At 51.0% G+C, this 22,045-nt stretch overlaps 1 protein-coding gene across 1 annotated transcript in view; it reads left to right on the forward strand.

The window, feature by feature from the left end:
• Nucleotides 1-21,794, forward strand: part of slc9a2 (solute carrier family 9 member 2) — a 148,324-nt gene extending 126,530 nt beyond the window's left edge. The window contains exons 10-12 of the mRNA XM_072476635.1: nt 9,038-9,160; nt 10,016-10,103; nt 17,900-21,794. Coding sequence (XP_072332736.1) covers nt 9,038-9,160; nt 10,016-10,103; nt 17,900-18,276 — 588 coding nt within the window. The 3' untranslated portion in view covers nt 18,277-21,794. The remainder of the gene's footprint in view (nt 1-9,037; nt 9,161-10,015; nt 10,104-17,899) is intronic.
• Nucleotides 21,795-22,045: the final 251 nt, after the last annotated feature.

Here is a 22,045-nt window from a genome sequence, read left to right on the forward strand (position 1 = left end):
GAAGAGCAGCTAGAAAAAGGAACTGGAGAAATGAAGAGAAGTTTCCAAGAGGGTTACAGGTACTAGAACAGAGACCTGTTCAGTAAAATGTTCAGAACTGCTTCAGTAAAGACAAGGGGCGAGATTCTCCACTCCCGCGCCGGTTGGGAGAATCGCCTGGGCCGCCAAAATTTCCCGGGACGCCGGTCCGACGCCCTCCCGCGATTCTCCCAAGCGGTGGGAACGGCCCGGTCGAGTTCCGTGGGCCGCAGGCCGTAGAATCGCCGGGGACACCCAAAATGGCGATTCTCCGGCACCCCCGCTATTCTCAGGCCCGGATGGGCCGAGTGGCCAGGCCAAAACGGCGGGTTTCCCCCGGCGCCGTCCACACCTGGTTGCCGCTGTCGTGAACGGTGCGTGAATGCTGGGGGGGAGGGCCTGCGGGGGGGGGGGGATCCTGCACCGGGGGTACCTCAAATGTGGGGTGGCCCGCGATTGGTGCCCACTGATCATTGGGCCGTCCTCGCTGAAGGAGGACCTCCTTCATTCCGCGGCCCCGCATGATCCGTCCGCCACCTTCTTGCGGGACGGACTTAGAGAGGACGGCAACCGCGCATGCGCGGGTTGGCGCCGGCCAACCCGCGCATGCGCGAATGACGCCAGTTATGCGGCGGCGGCAGCGGTGGCGGCAGCGGTGGCGGCAGCTATGCGGCGCCGCCTTTACGCGGGCGACAAGGCCTGGCGCGTGTAGATGACACGGCCCCGATCCTTGCCCATTGTTAGGGCCTGAATCGGTCTGGAAGGGGGCCATTTCGCGCCGTCGTGAACCTCGACGGCGTTCACGACGGCGCGGCCACTTCGGCGCGGGAGTGGAGAATCCCGCCCATGATGTGGAGATGCTGGTCTTGGACTGGGGTGAGCACAGTAAAAAGTCTTACAACACCAGAATAAAGTCCAACAGGTTTGTTTCGAATCACTAGATTTCAGAGCACTGCTCCTTCACCTGAAGAAGGAGCTGCTCTCCGAATGCTAGTGATTCGAAACAAACCTGTTGGACTTTAACCTGGTATTGTAAGATTTCTTACTGTGCTCAGTAAAGACAGAGAGAGCTGGGAAGAAGGCTGAGATGCTAGAAAGATATCTGAAGTGATTTTCAGGATTTTCAGGATTGTGAGATTTTACAGCCTGTGGAATGTGAGTCGAAATAACTCAGGAAGTTGGTGTCTGGATCCCTGAGTTGGTGTAAAAGCTGCTAAGACAAAGGAAACCTCATCCTGGACTGGATTCGCTGTTAAAAGTGGAAAGGAATGGGTTAAATAGCAATTTGTAAAACATGGATTAAGGGCATGGTTCAGTGGCTTTGTTGCGCCTGACTTGGTGTTGAGACGAGGCCATTGAATCTCCCGAGAGAGAGGCCTATCACAGGATTTGCGATGCTTTAAACGTCTCCAAGATTCAATAGATTCTCGCACGAGACATCGCGATCTGGAACTTGTTCTCGTTGGGCGAGATCCAAATCTATACATTTAAATATCCGTTTGCCAGATTCACCTGGCACACATTGGCCATGCTTGTGAGACTTCACCAGGGCGCTCTTTAGTACTGGTCACAGAAATATGGACCAGACTTCCGGGTGCGGCGATGACCAGCTAAGTCGCACGTTTCGGCAGCTCCCGGTGGAACGGACTTTTGGGCTCTTGATAGGAGCCCCAACGGCAATTTTAACGGCTAAAAACACCGTGCGGTAAACCAGAAGGGTGTTCCCCCTGGACACGGATGGAAAAAGGAGAGGAAAGTGGCCGGATTGCAGCGGATCCTTTGGAACAACGGCAAGGAAGGCAAGCAGAAACCAAGATGGCGTCGGAAGGTGGCAGTTTCATATGGGGCCCTGAACAACAAGAGTTCTTGAAACGCTGCGTGGAGGAGATAAAAAAGGAAATGAAGAAAGAGTTGTTGGCCCCGATATTACAGGCGATTGAAGGGCTGAAAGAGGAACAAAAGACCCAGGAGCAGGAGCTTCGGGTCGTGAAGGCGAAAGCAGCAGAGAATGAGAACGATATACAGGGCCTGGTGGTGAAGTCGGAGATACAGGAGGCACACCAGAAACGATCTGTGGAGAGGTTGGAGGCACTGGAAAACAACGCAAGGAGGAACAACTTGAGGATTCTTGGCCTTCCTGAAGGTGTGGAGGGGGCGGACGTCGGGGCATATGTGAGCACGATGCTGCACTCGTTAATGGGAGCGGAGGCCCCGACGGGTCCGTTGGAGGTGGAGGGAGCATACCGAGTTATGGTGCGAGGATCGAGAGCAGGAGAAACTCCCAGAGCCATAGTGGTGAGATTTCTCCGTTTTAAGGATAGAGAAATGGTCCTTAGATGGGCGAAGAAAACTCGGTGTAGTAAATGGGAGAACGCGGTGATCCGCGTCTATCAAGATTGGAGTGCGGAGGTGGCGAGAAGGAGGGCGAGCTTTAATCGGGCCAAAGCGGTACTTCACAAAAAGAAGATAAAATTTGGAATGCTGCAACCGGCAAGACTGTGGGTCACATATCAAGGGAGGCACCACTACTTTGAGACGGCGGATGAAGCGTGGACTTTTATTGTAGAAGAAAAATTGGAATGATTGGATTATGAAAATGAACGTTTGGACAAAGTGGTGGGACGAGTGGGGGGGGGGCGAAGAGGGGTTTTATGATTTAATCCTGCGGTATGGTAACTTTTCTTTCTCCCACAGGTGGTGATGGGGGGAGGTGGGGAGGGAGAGGAGATGGGGCATTGGCCATGGGAGGCGGGGCCGAGGGAGAGGCGCGGGCTTGGTTCCCGCGCTATGATAATTATGGCGGGAATAGAGAAGCAGGAAGGAGGGGGCGTCGCACGGTGCGAGCCGTGATCACGGGGGGGAGCCGAGGTCAGCCAGAGTTTGCTGACTTCTGGGAGCAACATGGGGGAGTAATTACGCTAGCGGGGGGTCTAGCGGGGGGGGGGGGGGGAGGGGGGAATTACTGGGTTGCTGCTGCTGGGGAAAGGGGGGAGTGGGTACGGGAAAGGATGGGCGGGGGGGGCACCGTCTGGGAGAGGTACAGCTGCGTGGGAACTGGGTGAGAAGCTGGAAAAAGATGATGGCTAACCGGCAAGGGGGGGGGGGTGGGAAGCCCCCCAACTCGGCTGATCACGTGGAACGTGAGGGGGCTTAACGGGCCGATAAAGAGGGCACGAGTACTCGCACACCTTAAGAAACTTAAAGCAGATGTGGTTATGTTACAGGAAACGCACCTGAAACTGATAGACCAGGTTAGGTTGCGCAAAGGATGGGTAGGGCAGGTGTTCCATTCGGGGCTGGATGCGAAAAACAGGGGGGTGGCTCTATTAGTGGGGAAGCGGGTAATGTTCGAGGCAAAGACTATAGTGGCGGATAACGGGGGCAGATACGTGATGGTGAGTGGCAAATTACAGGGAGAGATGGTGGTTTTGGTAAACGTGTATGCCCCGAACTGGGACGATGCCAATTTTATGAGGCGAATGCTAGGACGCATCCCAGACCTAGAGACCGGAAAGCTGATAATGGGGGGAGACTTTAACACGGTGTTGGAACCAAGGCTGGATAGGTCGAAGTCCAGGACTGGTAGGAGGCCGGCAGCAGCCAAGGTGCTTAAGGATTTTATGGAGCAGATGGGAGGGGTGGACCCGTGGAGATTCAGTAGACCTAGGAGTAAGGAGTTCTCGTTTTTCTCCTATGTCCATAAAGTCTATTCACGCATAGACTTTTTTGTGTTGGGTAGGGCATTGATCCCGAGGGTGAGGGGAACGGAATATACGGCTATAGCCATTTCGGATCATGCCCCACACTGGGTAGACTTGGAGATAGGGGAGGAAACAAGAGGGCGTCCACCCTGGAGAATGGACATGGGACTAATGGCGGATGAGGGGGTGTGCCTAAGGGTGAGGGGATGCATTGAAAAGTACTTGGAACTCAATGACAATGGGGAGGTTCAGGTGGGAGTGGTCTGGGAGGCGTTGAAGGCGGTGGTTAGGGGGGAGCTGATATCAATAAGGACACATAAAGGGAAGCAGGAGAGTAAGGAACGGAAGCGGTTGCTGCAAGAACTCTTGAGGGTGGACAGACAATATGCGGAAGCACCGGAGGAGGGACTGTATAGGGAAAGGCAAAGGCTGCATGTGGAATTTGACTTGCTGACTACAGGCACTGCAGAGGCACAATGGAGGAAGGCGCAGGGTGTACAGTATGAATATGGAGAGAAGGCGAGCAGATTGCTGGCACACCAATTGAGGAAAAGGGGAGCAGCGAGGGAAATAGGGGGGGTGAGGGACGAGGATGGAGAGACGGAGCGGGGAGCGGAGAGAGTGAATGAAGTGTTCAAGACATTTTATAAAAAATTGTATGAAGCTCAACCCCCGGATGGGAGGGAGAGAATGATGGATTTTTTGGATCGGCTGGAAATTCCCAAGGTGGAAGAGCAGGAAAGGGTGGGACTGGGAGCACAGATCACGGTAGAAGAAGTGGTGAAAGGAATTAGGAACATGCAGACGGGAAAGGCCCCGGGACCGGACGGATTCCCAGTTGAATTTTACAGAAAATATTTGGACTTGCTCGCCCCGCTACTGACGAGGACCTTTAATGAGGCAAAGGAAAGGGGACAACTGCCCCCGACTATGTCAGAAGCAACGATATCGCTTCTCTTAAAGAAGGAAAAGGATCCGCTACAATGCGGGTCCTACAGACCAATTTCCCTCCTCAATGTGGATGCCAAGGTCCTGGCCAAGGTAATGGCAATGAGAATAGAGGAATGTGTCCCGGGGGTGGTTCATGAGGACCAAACTGGGTTTGTGAAGGGGAGACAGCTGAACACGAATATACGGAGGTTGTTAGGGGTAATGATGATGGCCCCACCAGAGGGTGAAACGGAGATAGTAGTGGCGATGGATGCCGAGAAAGCATTTGATAGAGTGGAATGGGATTATCTGTGGGAGGTGTTGAGGAGATTTGGGTTCGGAGAGGGGTATGTTAGATGGGTGCAGCTGTTGTATAGGGCCCCAGTGGCGAGTGTGGTCACGAATGGACGGGGATCGGCATATTTTCGGCTCCATAGAGGGACAAGGCAGGGATGTCCTCTGTCCCCATTACTGTTTGCACTGGCGATTGAGCCCCTGGCGATAGCGCTGAGAGGTTCCAAGAGATGGAGGGGAATACTTAGGGGAGGAGAAGAACACCGGGTATCTTTATATGCGGATGATCTGCTACTATATGTGGCGGATCCAGCGGAGGGGATGCCAGAAATAATGCGGATACTTGGGGAGTTTGGGGATTTTTCAGGGTATAAATTGAACATGGGGAAGAGTGAGCTGTTTGTGGTGCATCCAGGGGAGCAGAGTAGAGAAATAGAAGACCTACCGTTGAGGAAGGTAACAAGAGACTTTCGTTATCTGGGAATCCAGATAGCTAAGAATTGGGGCACATTGCACAGGCTAAATTTGACGCGGCTGGTGGAACAGATGGAGGAAGATTTCAAGAGATGGGATATGGTAGCATTGTCAATGGCAGGGAGGGTGCAGGCGGTTAAGATGGTGGTCCTCCCGAGATTCCTCTTTGTGTTTCAGTGCCTCCCGGTGGTGATCACGAAGGCTTTTTTCAAAAGGATAGAAAAGAGTATCATGGGTTTTGTTTGGGCCGGGAAGACTCCGAGAGTGAGGAAGGGATTCTTACAGCGTAGTAGGGATAGGGGGGGGCTGGCACTACCGAGCCTAAGTGAGTATTATTGGGCCGCTAATATTTCAATGGTGAGTAAGTGGATGGGAGAGGAGGAAGGAGCGGCGTGGAAGAGATTAGAGAGGGCGTCCTGTAGGGGGACTAGCCTACAGGCTATGGTGACAGCCCCATTGCCGTTCTCACCAAGGAACTATACCACGAGTCCGGTGGTGGTAGCTACACTGAAGATTTGGGGACAGTGGAGACGACATAGGGGAAAGACCGGAGCATTGGGGGGGTCCCCGATAAGAAACAACCATAGGTTTGCCCCGGGGGGAATGGATGGGGGATATGGAATGTGGCAAAGAGCAGGTATAACGCAATTGAAAGATCTATTTGTGGATGGGAAGTTCGCGAGTCTGGGAGCGCTAACCGAGAAATATGGGTTGCCCCAAGGGAATGCATTCAGGTACATGCAATTGAGGGCTTTTGCGAGGCAACAGGTGAGGGAATTCCCGCAGCTCCCGACACAAGAGGTGCAGGACAGAGTCATCTCAAAGAAATGGGTGGGGGACGGTAAGGTGTCGGATATATATCGGGAAATGAGAGACGAAGGGGAGACTATGATGGACGAACTAAAAGGGAAATGGGAAGAAGAGCTAGGGGAGGAGATCGAGGAGGGGATGTGGGCAGATGCCCTAAACAGGGTAAACTCGTCGTCCTCGTGCGCCAGGCTAAGCCTGATTCAGTTTAAGGTATTACACAGGGCACATATGACTGGAACACGGCTCAGTAAATTTTTTGGGGTGGAGGATAGGTGTGCGAGGTGCTCGAGAAGCCCAGCGAATCATACCCATATGTTTTGGTCATGCCCGGCACTACAGGGGTTTTGGATGGGGGTGACAAAGGTGCTTTCGAAAGTAGTAGGAGTCCGGGTCGAACCAAGCTGGGGGTTGGCTATATTTGGGGTTGCACAAGAGCCGGGAGTGCAGGAGGCGAGAGAGGCCGATGTTTTGGCCTTTGCGTCCCTAGTAGCCCGGCGCAGAATATTGCTAATGTGGAAAGAAGCCAAGCCCCCGGGGGTGGAGACCTGGATAAATGATATGGCGGGGTTCATAAAGTTAGAGCGGATTAAGTTCGTCCTAAGGGGGTCGGCTCAAGGGTTTACTAGGCGGTGGCAACCGTTCGTCGAATATCTTGCGGAAAGATAGATGGGGGAAAAAAAGAAGGCAGCAGCAGCAGCCCAGGACTTGGGGGTGGGGGGGTGGGGAGGGATGGGGGTGTGTGGGGGGGGGGGGTGTGGCCTGAGACAAGGCAGTTGCCAATTAGGGCTAGTTTGTATTTTTGTTATTTAATATTTATTTATTTGTTGTTGTTGTTTTTTTTTTTGTTTTGTTTTGTTCTTGTTTAAATAAAAAAGGTCATTATTATCTGTATTGATACAATGTTGTGTAAAGGATGCACAATGTACTGTGTTGGTTGACCAAAAATTTTCAATAAAATATTATTAAAAAAAAAAGAAATATGGACCAGGCATAATGGCACCTGGGGGGTTGTCTCAGACCATTGGAGACCCCCGGGTGGTTGGGGACAGGGGCAGGGTGACACCCTGGCTCTCACCCCGGCACACGTGCACTTTGGCACTGAGACTGGCAGTGCCAGGGTGCCCAGTGGCCAGTTGGTACGGTCAGGGATCGGTCCTGTGAGACCTTTCAGGGTAGAGGGGGGTGAGAGTGTTTCCCCAGTGCCTCACCAAGGTTTGGGGGGGAACGGATGAGTTGAAGTGGGGTCAAAAATTTGAGGGGTATGCAGAGCGACGCAGTCAAAGAACATGGTGGCCCGTTCTGCGAGAAGTCTTTTCTGCGTAAATCCCTCTTAAGTGCAGCCTCGGCACAATCTCTCCAAGTCCAGAAAAAATAGCAAAGTGCCATTAGTGCCGAGAAACACCCCGCTAAACGTGCCGTTCAGCAGACTTTGGGTGTGATCTACCAGCCGCATTGCGTCCAACCAGGAGCACGGATTGGCCAGTAGATGCTGGGTGAGGCCTCCTGTGGGCTTCCCGGCAGCCACAACGCTTTGCGGGATCTATCCAAGCCCCACGAAGCTGCGCGACCAGAATCCCAGCCGCAACAGGTGGGAACAGGCCATGTGCACTTAAGCCAGTTTTGAACCTACTTACCTAGGATCTGCTGGCCACCCCAGGGATGCCTCAGCTGGGCATCAATCAGTGCTGGTCAACACAAACGTGGACCAGGCGTAACAGCATCCAGATGGTCTCCTGGGCCAGTGAAGATGCCTGGGTGGTCAGGGATAGAGCAGGGTTGTTACTGGCACCTTGGCACTCTAGCCTGGCACTGCCAACGTCCCCAGGTGGCACCACAAAGCCTACAGGAGCATTGCCAGGTTAGCTCCTGGTGGGGAACTCACCGACGGGAAACTTCCAGCAAAACTTGCCACAAATGACACTTAGAAACTTTCCCGTTAGATTGCGCGGGTTAACTCAAGCCCGCTGAATCTCGCATAGATTTCGAAATCCAAGCCGCTTGGGAAAAGCATTATTATGAGGGAAGATTTTAAAGCCTGTTTTTGGAAATGGAGTTTGGAAACACTTCCATGTGACCATCATCTGGGGGGATTCTGAGGAAAAAAACCATACACACTAACTTGGGTTCAAAGCGGAGTGCGTGTATTTGACCACTTGTGTCCTTATACAGTACTTTTTGTGTTCATGAGACCATTGTAGCTTAAGATGCACTTTGTAATTCATGTTAATCTTTAAATCTGTGTGTATTTGTTCAGATAAGGAAGGGGTGGGAGGAGAAGTAAAGCAGTATTGTAATCTAATCCAATGGTTTCCATGAATAACAAAGATTTTTTCTTGTTGAAATTAATTTGCGGACCTGTGATTCTGTTCCTCCACATTTTATAAAAGAAAATTAGTCTTTTGAGCCAGGGTTCCATTCTGGGATCTTCTCGTCCAGTTATAACAGCTTGCATGTTGAAAATGCATCATCTTCAAAGTAAAAGTTTATTTTATAACTGAATATACCTTTACACATATCAGATTGAAACACCGCATCCAATCACTTATGTGACATTGCCATGTGTGTGAATATCATAGCTTGTTCTTCCACTCAAAATATGTTTCTTATACTATCTGTGAAAGTGGTGCCATTTTTGAAAGAAACTTCCTGAACACAGCTCATGCAAGATGACAGCACTGCTGAAAGCATGCACTCTGGGTTGAGCAAGCTGCTGGTATACCATCTATTGCTGAATGTACACATAACATTTAAGACAATCAAATATTTCCAGTATTTGTATTGAATATAAATTCATGTACCTGAATTCACAGACACCATCATACAACAGACACAGCCTGCCTAGAGAGGCCAATGAGAATCAGGTCAAGGAAATCCTAATCCGACGACATGGAAGTCTACGGGAAAGTATGCGGAAAACAAAGAGCGCCCAGCAGGTAATTCCCTGAAATTGTCACAGCTTTGTATGTCTGCCCGATTCTGCATATGAAACATGAACTTGTGACGAAACTCCGGATAATTCCATATTATTCAGAAACTGCATGACACTTGAGCACTGATGTGTTTGGGTAACTGGGAATCTAATTATTGAGCATTTAACAAAGTAAGCAATGTTTGTTTTCTAATATATTGGGCAGGATTCTCGATTTGCACCCGTTGCAAGTGGAAATGGAAGATATTGCGTTCCAGCCAAAACCTCATTCACTCTCAGCAGCACTGGAAAATCCCAGCCATGAATGAGATCTATATATGTATTTACTTTTGGTGGAGAAAAAGTGTGCGCAACTAAAATGAGCAATTTTATCCAAGTGCTGACGACAATCTGTGTGGGGACGAATGAGGGGATATAGCAGGAAATATGTAGGAGGCAACATCAAAAACAGTTCTCCATTGCTTAAAGACAACCATCTGACTCATTATCACAATTTGTACAAGAAAGATTTTTTTAAAAATTAACCACTACAACGGATAGTCCCTTCTACCTTTCAGAGCTGATAGGAGTTTTGCTTTGAGGTATTAATTTAAGGGCAGAATTTAAAGTTTCAAGTAGTTGATCCTCCGCCTACCCACAGGTAGGTTTGTAAATGAGTGAAAGGGGAAAATTATAGTCTTAACCTTTCTTGTTCCACCTTATATAGTGTTTGCTTTTCATTTTTTTCAAAGGAACCACCTAATTTGATACTTTAGTCCTGTTACAAAACACATTGTTTAGCAAATGTACACCAGGCTCTGAGGAAGCTGCTTGTGATGATCATTAAATAGACCTCTCCTTTGCCCCTCTTTTTCCACAGTCAGGTGCTGTAAAGAATCGTCCATTTTCACAGCCTCAAAAGGCTCGGAGCCGTTCCAGGCCCAAAAGAAGGACCGTTGCCTTCACAGGTAATATGTGGTGTATTATAACAAGCTATTTTTATCCTCATTTTTACTTTTTAGAGTGGCCACATCTACAAAGAAGTGACGGGCATAGAGGTAATGGAGAGATAGTGTTTGTTGCCATTGGAAGTTAAAGGATCAATTGGGAAATCCTGGCCTTTTAAAATTATATCTGCATGCAATGTTCGCCACCAGGCATACTTTGAAGTTCCCAGTTCCCAACGTTGTTATGTGGACTGATGTGGAAATTGTTCAATTATGTGATTCTTATATCTGTGGGTGTGTGTACAATAGGGTTGCCCCCAAAAGAACCAGAAACGTAAGGCAGGTAATGTGACAGGCAGTTGTGGCGATGGCCCCATTCAATTTCCATCCTCTTCTGGGAGTTATGACAGCAATCTGTATCATCTTCTCAAGGGAAAATAGAGCTGGGTAACAAATCATAGATTATCATAGAATTTACAGTGCAGAAGGAGGCTATTCGGCCCATCGAGTCTGCACCGGCTCTTGGAAAGAGCACCCTACCCAATGCTGGCCTTACCAGAGACACTTATGAAAGAACATAAAAAATGGAACTGGAGTGCCAAAATGAATCGAGCAGTTATTAATCAATATCAAACATGGATTCCAAGCTCAAGATAATAGGATGTGATAAATAATGCTCAGGCAAATGAAGACCTTTTGTTTTGAGCACTCAGAATGTTTTGGCCTCAACTGCTTTCCGTGGTAGCAAATTCTACAGACTTCCCACTCTCTGGGTGAAGAAATTTCTCCTCACCTCAGTCCGAAATAGTCCAGTCCATATCTTTAGTATATGACCCTTGGTTCTCGACTCCCCAAAATCGGGAACATCCTTGCTGCACCTACCCTGTCTCCTGCCAGTCTACCTCGATCGACAGCCCACTTCCTGGCCACCCCCCACTACTCCCCCCCCCCCCCCCCCCCCCCCCCGTCCCCCGTCCCTGCCGGAGGCCCTCCCGGCCAGCGGCACAACTGTATGGCGATGTTGGACACCTTTCATACACCCTCTATCTCCCTCAGCAGCCGCCACGCCGGTTTCATGATTTTTAAAAGCACAAGTGAAACCGTTGGGAACTCAACCCATCGGAGGCGGAGAATCATGGAGGCCCCAGAGAATACCAGGTCAGGCCCGCTAATTATATGCAAACGATGTCTACTGTATGTGCATTCCGGAACGAATTGACACCGCTGTCGAGGTGCTGGAGCATTGCGAGTTAGCGTCAAATTGGAACCTGCGCGATTTCAACGTCGGAATCAATTCTCCGCCCAATCGCCTTTCCCGATTTCACCGCCAGCTAATGGAGAATCCCGCCCCTAGATATTACTTTTTAACAAGATTTACCTGACCTATTAAAATTTATCAGTTGTTTAAACGTGATTAATATTAAAGCAATAAAATTGTCTGAAACCATGGCTGGGATTACCTCCTACCCGGCGGGGCGGGGGGGGGTCCCGGCGGGATGGAGTGGCGTGAACCACTCCGGCGTCGGGCCGCCCCAAAGGTGCGGATTTCTCCGCACCTTTAAGGGCCAAGCACTCACCGTGAGGGGCTAGGCCCACGGCGGAGCGGTTTCCGCTCCACTGGCTGGCGTGGAAGGCCTTTGGCACCACGCCAGCCAAGGCCGAGAGGACTTCGCCGGGCGGGGGAAGTCCGCGTATGCGCGGGAGCGTCAGCGGCTGCTGACGTCATCCCCGCACATGCCGGGAGGGGTGTCTCTTACGCGTCGGCCATCGCGGAGGCTGTGGCCGAGGCAGAGGGAAAAGAGTGCCCCCACGGCACAGGCCCGCCCGCGGATCGGTGGGCCCCGATCGCGGGCCAGGCCACCGTTGGGCCACCCCCCGGGGCCAGATCGCCCTGCGCCCCCCCAGGACCCTGGAGCCTGCCCGCGCCGCCTAGTCCCGCCAGTAAGAGAGGTGGTTTGATTCTCGCCGGTGGGACAGGCAGGACAGCAGCGGGCCGGAGAATCGTCTGGGGAGGCCCGCCGACCGGCACAGCGCGATTCCCTCCCCCGCTGAATATCCGGTGCCGGAGAATTCGGCAACCGGCGGGGGCGGGATTCACGCCAGCTCCCGGCGATTCTCCGACCCGGCGGGGGTCGGAGAATCCCGCCCCATAAAACATTTGAAGTTAGTAAGATTCTAAATTCTGTTGTGAATTAATTTTAACATTTAAGGATCCTTTAAGGTGTGGGCCTCCTCATTCATAAAATAAGAGGAGGTTTTGCGAGGTCTGAAAATTTAGGTGTGAATAATTCATAATTAGTTGGAAATTAGCCCAAATTTGAACCGTTCACATCTAAAATTCAGTGAGCGAAATCGCACACATTGGATAGTAGCATTGGTTAACCCAATGTAACTTATAAACGATAATATGGACTTCCGGTTGCGGCTATGCAGAGCTAAGTCGCACGTTTGGCAGCTCCCGCTTGGAACGGACTTTTGGGCTCTTTTCAGGGCCCCTAACGGCACTTTTTCGACATTTCCCATGTGTGAGAAAGATTGCAAAATTCCCCCGACAGTGTATGGCTTGGACCAGAAGCGGGGCAACTAAAAAAGTGGTGGTGAACCCAAAGAATGTGCGAGGGAAGAAGAGCAAGATGGCGGCGGGCGGCGACCAGGCAGCGTGGATGCAGTGGGCGCAGGAGCAGCAGGAGGTTATCCAGCGCTGCTTCGGGGAGCTCAAAGCGGACCTTCTGGAGCCGATGAAGGCTTCGATCAATAAGCTGCTGGAGACCCAGACGGCCCAGGGGGTGGCGATCCACGAGGTCCGACAAAAGATCTCCGATAACGAGGACGAGGTCTTGGGCCTAGCGGTAAAGGTGGAGGCGCACGAGGCGCTTCACAAGAAATGACAGGAACGGTTCGAGGAGATGGCGAATCTGTCGAGGCGGAAGAATCTGCGGATCCTGGGCCTCCCAGAGGGGCTGGAGGGGTCGGATGTGGGGGCCTATGTGGTTACCATGTTAAACTCGCTGATCGGAGCAGGGTCCTTCCAGGGGCCCCTGGAGCTGGAAGGGGCCCATAGGGTGCTGGCGAGGAGGCCCAAGGCTAACAAGCCGCCACGGGCGGTGCTGGTGCGGTTTCATTAGTTCGCTGATCGGGAGTGCGTGCGCAGATGGGCCAAGAAAGAGAGGAACAGCAGGTGGGAGAACGCAGAGGTTCGAATATATCAGGACAGGAATGCATAGGTGGCGAAGAAGAGGGCCGGGTACAACTGGGCGAAGGCGGTGCTGCACAGGAAGGGGGTGAAGTTTGGCATGCTGCAGCCGGCGCGACTGTGGGTCACCTACAAGGACCGGCACCATTATTTTGAGTCCCCAGAGGAGGCGTGGGCCTTTGTTCAGGCCGAGAAGCTGGACACCAACTGAGGGTCGGGATGGGTGGTCGGGGATTGCTGTTGGTGTGTTTCTTTTTGATTCTGTGTGTGTGGTTAGGGTGGGTTGGGCACTGTTTTGGTTGGGTCTATCGGATGGGCTCTTGGAGGGGGGCAAGTAAATGGAGTAGGGGTGGATGGCCGGTAGGGGGGATGGGGCCCCGCGGGGGAGGGTGAGGCCCGAGTCCGGGGTGAGGGGACTGGGCCTGTAAAAGGAGCTGCATCAGAGGTGGCGGGGCCGGACAGGTGGAAAGCGCGGGCTTTTTCCCGCGCTGAAGGCTGGAGGGGGCGGGGAAGCAAGGGTTGTTTCCCGCGCTTGGGATGGAAGGGGGAGGCGGAGAGCCTGCTGATGGATAATGGAGGAGGAGGGGATGTCCCACAATGGGAGGAGTCGAATGAGTGGCGGGAGTGGCCGGGGTCAGCAGGAGTCAGCTGACTTGCGGAAGTGCAATGGGGGGAGCAAAGCAGCTAGGAGGGGTCCTAGCTGGGGGTGGGTGGGTGGGGGGGAACCGGGTTGCTGCTGGTATGGTCAAGGGGGAGCTGGAGCGAGTAGAGGGGCTTGGGATGGGGGCCTGCCGCCGTGGGGAACGGGCCGGGCGTGGGGTGTGGGCGCGAGGCTGGCCGAAGAGGGGTTATGGCTAGTCGGCGGGGGAGGGTAGCCCCCTGATCCGGCTGATCAGCTGGAATGTAAGGGGACTGAATGGGCCGATCAAGCGGGCCCGGGTGTTCGCGCACCTGAAGGGGCTGAAGATGGATGTGGTCATGCTCCAGGAGACACACCTGAAGGTGGCAGACCAGGTAAGATTGAGGAAGAGGTGGGTAGGTCAGTTGTTTCATTCGGGGCTGGATGCCAAAAATCGGGGGGTGGCGATCTTGGTGGGAAAGAGGGTGTCGTTCGAGGCGTCGAGCATTGTGTCAGACAATGGCGGCAGATATGTAATGGTAAGTGGTAAGCTGCAAGGGGAGAGGGTGGTGCTGGTCAACGTGTACGCCCCGAACCGGGTTTTATGCGGCGCATGTTGGGTCGGATCCCGGACTTGGAAGTGGGGGGCCTGATAATGGTGGAGGGGGGACTTTAACACGGTGCTGGATCCGGCACTGGACCGCTCCAGGTCTAGGACGGGTAGGAAGCCGGCGGCGGCTAAAATGCTGAGGGGGTTTATGGACCAAATGGGAGGGGTGGACCTTTGGAGATTTGCAAGGCTGGGGGTTAGGGAATTTTCATTCTTCTTGCATGTTCATAAGGCCTATTCCCGGATCGACTTTTTTATTATGAGCAGGGCACTGATAGTGAGAGTACAGGATACCGAGTACTTGGCGATAGCCATTTCGGATCACGGCCCGCATTGGGTAGACCTGGAGCTGGGGGAGGAGAGGGACCAGCGTCCGTTGTGGCGCTTGGAGGCGGGCCTGTTGGCGGACGAGGAGGTGAGTGAGCGGGTCTGAGGAAGCATAGAGAGATACCTGGAGGCCAACGATAACGGGGAGGTCTGAGTGGGGATGGTCTGGGAGGCGCTGAAGGCGGTGGTTAGGGGAGAGCTGATCTTCATTAGGGCCCACAAGGAGAGGAGAGAGCAGAGGGAGAGGGAGAGGCTGGTGGGGGAGATGGTGAGGGTAGACAGGAGGTATGCGGAGGTGCCAGAGGAGGGACTGTTGAGGGAGAGGCGTAGCCTCCAGGCCGAATTCGACATGTTGACCACCAGGAAGGCGGAGGCGGAGGTGCAGTGGAGGAAGGCCCAGGGGGCGGTCTACGAGTATGGGGAAAAGGCAAGCCGGATGATGGCGCATCAGCTTCGGAAGCGGGACGTAGCTAGGGAGATCGGGGGGAGTTAAGGATAGGGGAGGGAGTGTGGTGCGGAGTAGGGTTGGCATTAATGGGGTCTTCAGGGACTTTTATGAGGAACTGCATCGGTCCGAGCCCCCACTGGAGGAGGGAGGGATGGGCCGCTTTTTTGACCAAATGAGGTTCCCGAAGGTGGAGGAGGGACTGGTGGCGGGATTAGGGGCCCCGATTGGGCTGGAGGAGCTGGCCAAAGGGATAGGGAGCATGCAGGCGGGGAAGGCACCGGGGCCGGACGGTTTCCCGGTCGAATTCTACAAAAAATATGTGGACCTGTTGGGCCCGTTGCTGGTTAGGACCTTCAATGAGGCAAGGGAGGGGGGGGCTTTGCCCCTGATGATGTCCCGGGCACTGATCTCTTTGATTCTGAAGCTAGCCACGAGAATTGAGGGTTGTGTGCCGCAGGTGATCCACGAAGACCAGGCAGAGTTCGTGAAGGGGAGGCAGTTGAACGCAAATGTGCGGAGGCTCCTGAACGTTATTATGATGCCGGCGAGGGAGGGGGAGGCGGAGATAGTGGTGGCGATGGTACAAGCTCAATGTGGGGAAGAGCGAGCTGTTCGTAGTTCAGCTAGGAGAGCAGGAGAGGGGGATTGGTGAGCTCCCACTAAAAAGGGAGGAGAGGAGCTTCAGATATTTGGGGGTCAAGGTGGCCAGGAGCTGGGCCCTGCGTAGATTTAATTTCACAAGGCTAGTGGAGCAAATGGAGGAGTAGTTTAAGAGGTGGGACGCGTTGCCGCTGTCCCTGGCGGGTAGGGTGCAGTCAGTTAAGATGACGGTGCTCCCAAGGTTTTTGTTGCTGTTCCAGTGCCTCCCCATTCTTATCCCGAAGGCCTTCTTTAGGCGGGTCAACAGGAGCATAACGGGATTTGTGTGGGCGTTAGGGACTCCGAGAGTGAGATGGGTGTTCCTGGAGCGGAGTAGGGATGGGGGGGAGCTGGCACTGCCCAACCTCTGTGGGTACTACTGGGCCGCCAATGTGGCGAAGGTGCGCAAGTGGGTGATGGAGGGGGAGGGGGCTGCATGGAAGAGGCTGGAGACGGCGTCTTGTGAGGGTACGAGTCTGGAGGCGCTGGCAACGGCGCCGCTGCCGCTCCCTCCAATGAGGTATACCACGAGCCCGGTGGTGGCGGCTACCCTCAAAACCTGGGGGCAGTGGAGGCAGCACAGGGGTGAAGTGGGGGCTTTGGTGTGGACCCCAATACGGGGGAACCACCGTTTGTCCCAGGGAGACTAGATGGAGGGTTTTCGGGGTGGCACAGGGCAGGGATAAGAAGGTTGGGGGACCTGTTTGTGGATGGGAAGTTTGTGAGCCTGGGTGAGCTGGAGGAGAAGTATGGGCTCCCCCCGGGGAACACCTTTAGGTATCTACAGGTAAAGGTGTTTGCCAGTCGGCAAGTGGTGGAATTCCCGCTGCTGCTGCCACACACGGTGCAGGACAGGGTGCTCTCGGTGGGGTGGGTTGGAGAGGGGAAGATCTCGGCAACTTACCAGGTGATGCAGGAGGAGGAGGAGGCCTCGGTGGTGGAATTGAAAGGTAAGTGGGAGGAGGAGTTGGGGGAGGAGATCGAGGAGGGCACGTGGGCAGATGCCCTAGGGAGGGTGAACTCTTCCTCTTCGTGCGCGAGGCTCAGCTTCATACAGTTTAAGCTGCTGCACAGGGCACACATGACTGGGACAAGGACGAGCCGTTTTTTTGGGTGTGAGGACAGGTGTGTTAGGTGCTCAGGGAGCCCAGCAAATCACACCCATATGTTCTGGGCATGCCCAGCGCTGGAGGAATTTTGGAAGGGCGTAGCAAGGACGGTGTCGAGGGTGGTAGGATCCAGGGTCAAACCAGGCTGGGGGCTTGCAATATTTGGGGTTGCAGGGGAGCCGGGAGTGCAGGAGGCGAAAGAGGCCAGTATTCTGGCATTTGCGTCCCTGGTAGCCCGGCGAAGGATTCTTCTTCAGTGGAAGGATGCGAGGCCCCCAAGCGTGGAATCCTGGATCAGTGATATGGTGGGGTTTTTTTAATTGGAGAGGGTGAAATTTGCCTTAAGGGGATCGGTGCAAGGGTTTTTCAGGCGGTGGCAACTGTTCTTGGACTTCCTGGCAGAACGGAAGACAATGGTCAGCAGCAGCAGCAGCCCAGGGGGGGGGGGTTCTATTTTATTTTTGTTTGTTTACACTGGGGGATCTGAGGGGGTGTATATATTTGCTATGTTTGCTTTGTGTTAATTCGGGGTGTTAATTTATTATTTATGTATGGGGGAGGGGGGCACGGGGGTTGTTTTATTTTGTTCTGTATTTAATTCTATTGGGTTCCTTTTTCATTTTGTTGTTGATATTTTGTGAAAACTTCAATAAAAATTATTTTAAAAAAATAAAATAAACGATAATATGGGTGCTCCACCTATCAACAATAAACAGTGAATGTGCCAGTCATTGATAGCCTGGACTATTTTATGCACAGTTCAAATATAATTTGTTTGTAAAGGATATTTCAGTCTAAATTGCCACTCTATTCTAATAATGTAAGGGAAGTGATTCCGTTAGAACCTTATATTGTGTTTTTTTGATCTTTAGTGGGAGAAGACAGCAATTTGGAAACAGATTCCTTGCAATTAGAGGATCGTTCGCAATCCGGAACAGGTCCATCATCTTGTCACCAAGACCCATGCAGAATGGAATGGAGGAATGAAGTTCAAAGGGAGAACAATGGAAGTCAAAGGCCTAATTCTGTCGACTACAAGGATGGTGTATTAGATAGTGGAACTGATGGTGGAAGGAGGCGAGCTTTGATGCCAAGGACAAGATTTGGTACTCTGAGTCAACAGGACCCTCACTGTCATGAAAGCGAAAGGAGCCGGCAAGGATTTGTGGAAATTGAACCAGTTAGTTGGACAGCTGAAGATGCACACGAAGACACTGAAAGCAGTAATCCTTTAATAAGAAAACCATAATGATTGCAATTGATAGGCTGCACTGTGTAGATGTTTCTCACTAGACTCAAGTTATGATGCTCAGGAACCAAATGGGTTATTGTGTTGAATAATTTAACATTCATTATAATAATGGGTTCAGAAATTAAGTGACCATTGATTTTGGGTCTGAAGTAAATTCAAATGGCTCCCTACTTTCATTCAAGTTGGTTTCAGCTATTTTGATGGCTTGTTGACACTACCAATTATTCAACTCCAACTTTGCAAGCACCTATGAAAATGTGGTCCAGGCATGTCTATCTGCTTGTGACTTTTATCATGGATCTGATCTGCAAAGCTGTGGTTTTAAATTTTAACTGAGGTTTTGTTTGAAAAAGATTTGCATTTCTAAAGCACCTTTCATGAATTCAGGATTTACTAAGTGCTTTACAATCAATGATTTTTTTACAGTGCAGTCACTATTGTCATGTAGGAACTAGAGCAGGCACTTTGCTCTCAGCTCGCTCCCACAAACAGAAACATGATGACTAGATCATCATTTAGTGATACTAATTGAAGGATAAATATTGGCCAAGATGTTCGGGATAACTTTCCCATTCCTCTTCAAAAATATCCTGCATTTTAATACCTAACTGAAAGAGTTGGCTGGGCTGTAATTTAACATATCTCATTAAAAAGAACAGCACCTGCAACCGTGCAGCTTTCCCTCAGTATTGCACTGGAGAGAAAACCTAGTTTTTGTGTTCCAGCCTTTGGAATGGAGATTGAACCCATAAGCTTCCAAGTCAAGAGGAAGTGCTTTTAACTGAGCCATTGTTATAGGAACATAGGAATTAGGAGCAGAAGTAGGCAATTCATCCTCTCGAGCCTGATCCGCCATTCAGTCAGATCATGGCTCATCTCCTCCTGGTCTCCAATTCATCTCCCTTTCTGTTCCCCCTAGCCCTTTAATCCATTTTCTTTATTATCAGAAATATATCTATCTCCTTCTTGAAACCATTTAATGACTCTGACTCCACCGCACTATGGGGCAGCGAATTCCACAAATTCACCGCCCTCTGTGAGAAGTAGTTCCCCCTCATCTCAGTTCTAAATCTACCACCTCTCAATTGTTCACTCTGGGGGTATTCACCTTAGGCAGGGGAGGGTAATCTGACCTCCAAATGCACTGATTAATCACCAATTTAACATTTTCCAGGCAATATTAGGCAATTGCCTCCTCACGGTGTATTTCTACATTGCTCAGTGCTTTTCTTTCCCCCCTCAATTTAAATCTCCCTGCGCGGTTGGCATTCTACTAGCTGGGATTGTGTCCATAAAAATCAATGCTTTCTGAAAAGTATTTCAGCAAATGTCTGACGATTTTAAATACGTATGTATTTCACTTCAGTTGAATTGTCTTTTCACACCCTAAATGTTGTGTTTGGACAAGATGGCGGGATTCTCTGGTTCAGAGATGAAGTCCTGAAGCCAGAACTGAATCGGTGGTATTCTATGATCCTGATAGCGGCGCTGGTCCCGGAGCAATTTAGGACACGTTGGAATTGCATTAGGACACGTTGGACACGGCATGCATTGGAATTGCACGAGTTCGACGTGGCACGGTGGTAGCCTATTAACATGTCCTAAATTGCTCCGGGACCAGAGGCGTCGATGCTTTCCACTCCGCACGTACAGTAAACGTCGTTGGCATATCACTAGCAGGCCTGGCCCGATATTCTCTGGGGCCTCCGCGATTCTCCACCTCCACTGGGGAATTCCTGCTGGTGAGGTTCACTTGTGCTTTTCAAAATTGTGAAACAGACACTGGAGAACTTGACAAGCAGGAGCTGCATCTCAGCACTCTGCACCCTCATCCCAGCCAAGATGATGGCACTGGTTGTACTGGAGCACACCCATCACATTGATGGGTTGGCTGGGACCAGAGACTGCCTCGGGGTGTGGCCTTGGGAGGCACCCAGACGACGCGTGGCACTAAGTTCACAGTCGACAGTGGCATGCGCAGTCACATGGCTGCCTCGCAGGCTGTGGGCAGTGATGGTCCGTGCTCAGGCACGCCAATACCACAGCCCACCACATGACTGCCTCCCGTTATTCCCCCCGGCCCTGCCAGATGTCCCCTGGCCAGAGGCACAAATGTAAGCACATGTTAGCGATGTTGGACACATTTCATACTCCCTCTCTCAGCAACCACAGCGCCTGGTTACCGATTTTCAATACCACAAATGGACCTCACCGTCAGTAATTCTGCCTGGCAGAGATGGAGCATCGCGGGAGACCCAGAGAATGCCGGGATGGGCCCATTAATTTTTTTTGTGGAAAACATTGTTATTCAAATTTTCAACATTTTGGGTTGGGCTGGTTAATGATATGCCAATGGCCTTTACTTTACAATTTTTATGTCCATGCTGGTGTGTGGCGTGGAACGCATTCACTCTGCTGTCAAGACACTGGAGCATGGCCTTCCATTGGACACCAGGCATCGGCCTCTATTTTAGGCTCTTGCGTGATTCTCTGCCCAATCACATTTCGTGATTCAGGTGTCAGCCAACGGAGAATGATTCTAGACATGACAAGCTCAGAGAAATGAAATCTTTGTTGGAAAAATATATTATGAAAAATTCAATTAAGTTGCCCTTTTCCCACATGCTTACTTGTGTACTTTTTGAACACTGCATGTTTACTTTCTTTTCAGTTTAAAAAACAGGTGAACGCAGAAACATTGGGGGCTGGATTCTGCCCCGGGCTGTCGGGATGCTCCGTTTTGCCGGCAGCCCGAGGGTTTCCCTACGGCGTGGGCCTGCCCCACTATGGGAAACCCCATTGACCAGCTGGCCGGCGGGGTGAAACAGAAATATGGTTCTTTGTAATTTAATCCTGCAGAAGTTTGCCGTTTGCCATGTAAACTGAGCTGTGACTGAGTGAGTTTTCTCGGAGTCACATTGTCACATTTTTCAGGACTTCACATTCTTTGTCCTCAAACGTTTGAGCACACTCCAATTGCAAAATCGTCCACTAAGGGTGGTTGCAGGACAGATTCACTGGAGCCCTTTATGCAGATTTTCCCACCAGGTTTGCTTCCTTTTTCTGAAACAGTCATCCAATCATTATTTAAAATTTTCTGGATGTTCCTTTCACACTCTACTTGTTCTTTCTTGACGTTCTACTGCAATGTTTTTTTCACTGGCAGAAAATGACTTGGGTCTTTTCCAAAATTTTGCAAACAACAATTATTCTATCCAATCTCCTCTTTATATTTCTGGAGAAATATCTGTTTTGGTTGTAGCTTTTATTGTTCCTCCTATCGATACAATTCAGCTGCTGATTTACATCCATTGGGCACTGCTCTTTACCTTCGAAGTGATTTTTAAATTTTAGAATCATAACACAATGTGAACAAACTAAAGGGAATAAATAACTGCTTTATATTATACAAATGTCTCTGCTCAATGTTGAAATTATGCAGCGATATTTTCTCTGCCCTTGCCATGTGGTAATTGTGAATGTATTTAGTAAAAAAATAAAATCAATTTAAAGTACTTTGCTTTTTAAAACCGTGTTTTTGTACTGCATCTTCCAGTATAATACTGAAACTTCTTGTTTCTCTGATATTTCCAGCCGGCACCTGACAGTATTTAACTGGGGCTACATACTTTTGTAGATAATAAGACTTGTGACTTGTGTAATGGTCATTGGGGCCATTAACATTGTTCCCTCGAAACAGTCTCTAAATATACAGCAGTTTCTGTTGAGCAGCAGCCATCCAGTCAGCTCATGACAGTCACACATT

Source organism: Scyliorhinus torazame, chromosome 15, assembly GCF_047496885.1.
Source record: "Scyliorhinus torazame isolate Kashiwa2021f chromosome 15, sScyTor2.1, whole genome shotgun sequence".
Lineage (NCBI taxonomy): Eukaryota > Metazoa > Chordata > Chondrichthyes > Carcharhiniformes > Scyliorhinidae > Scyliorhinus > Scyliorhinus torazame.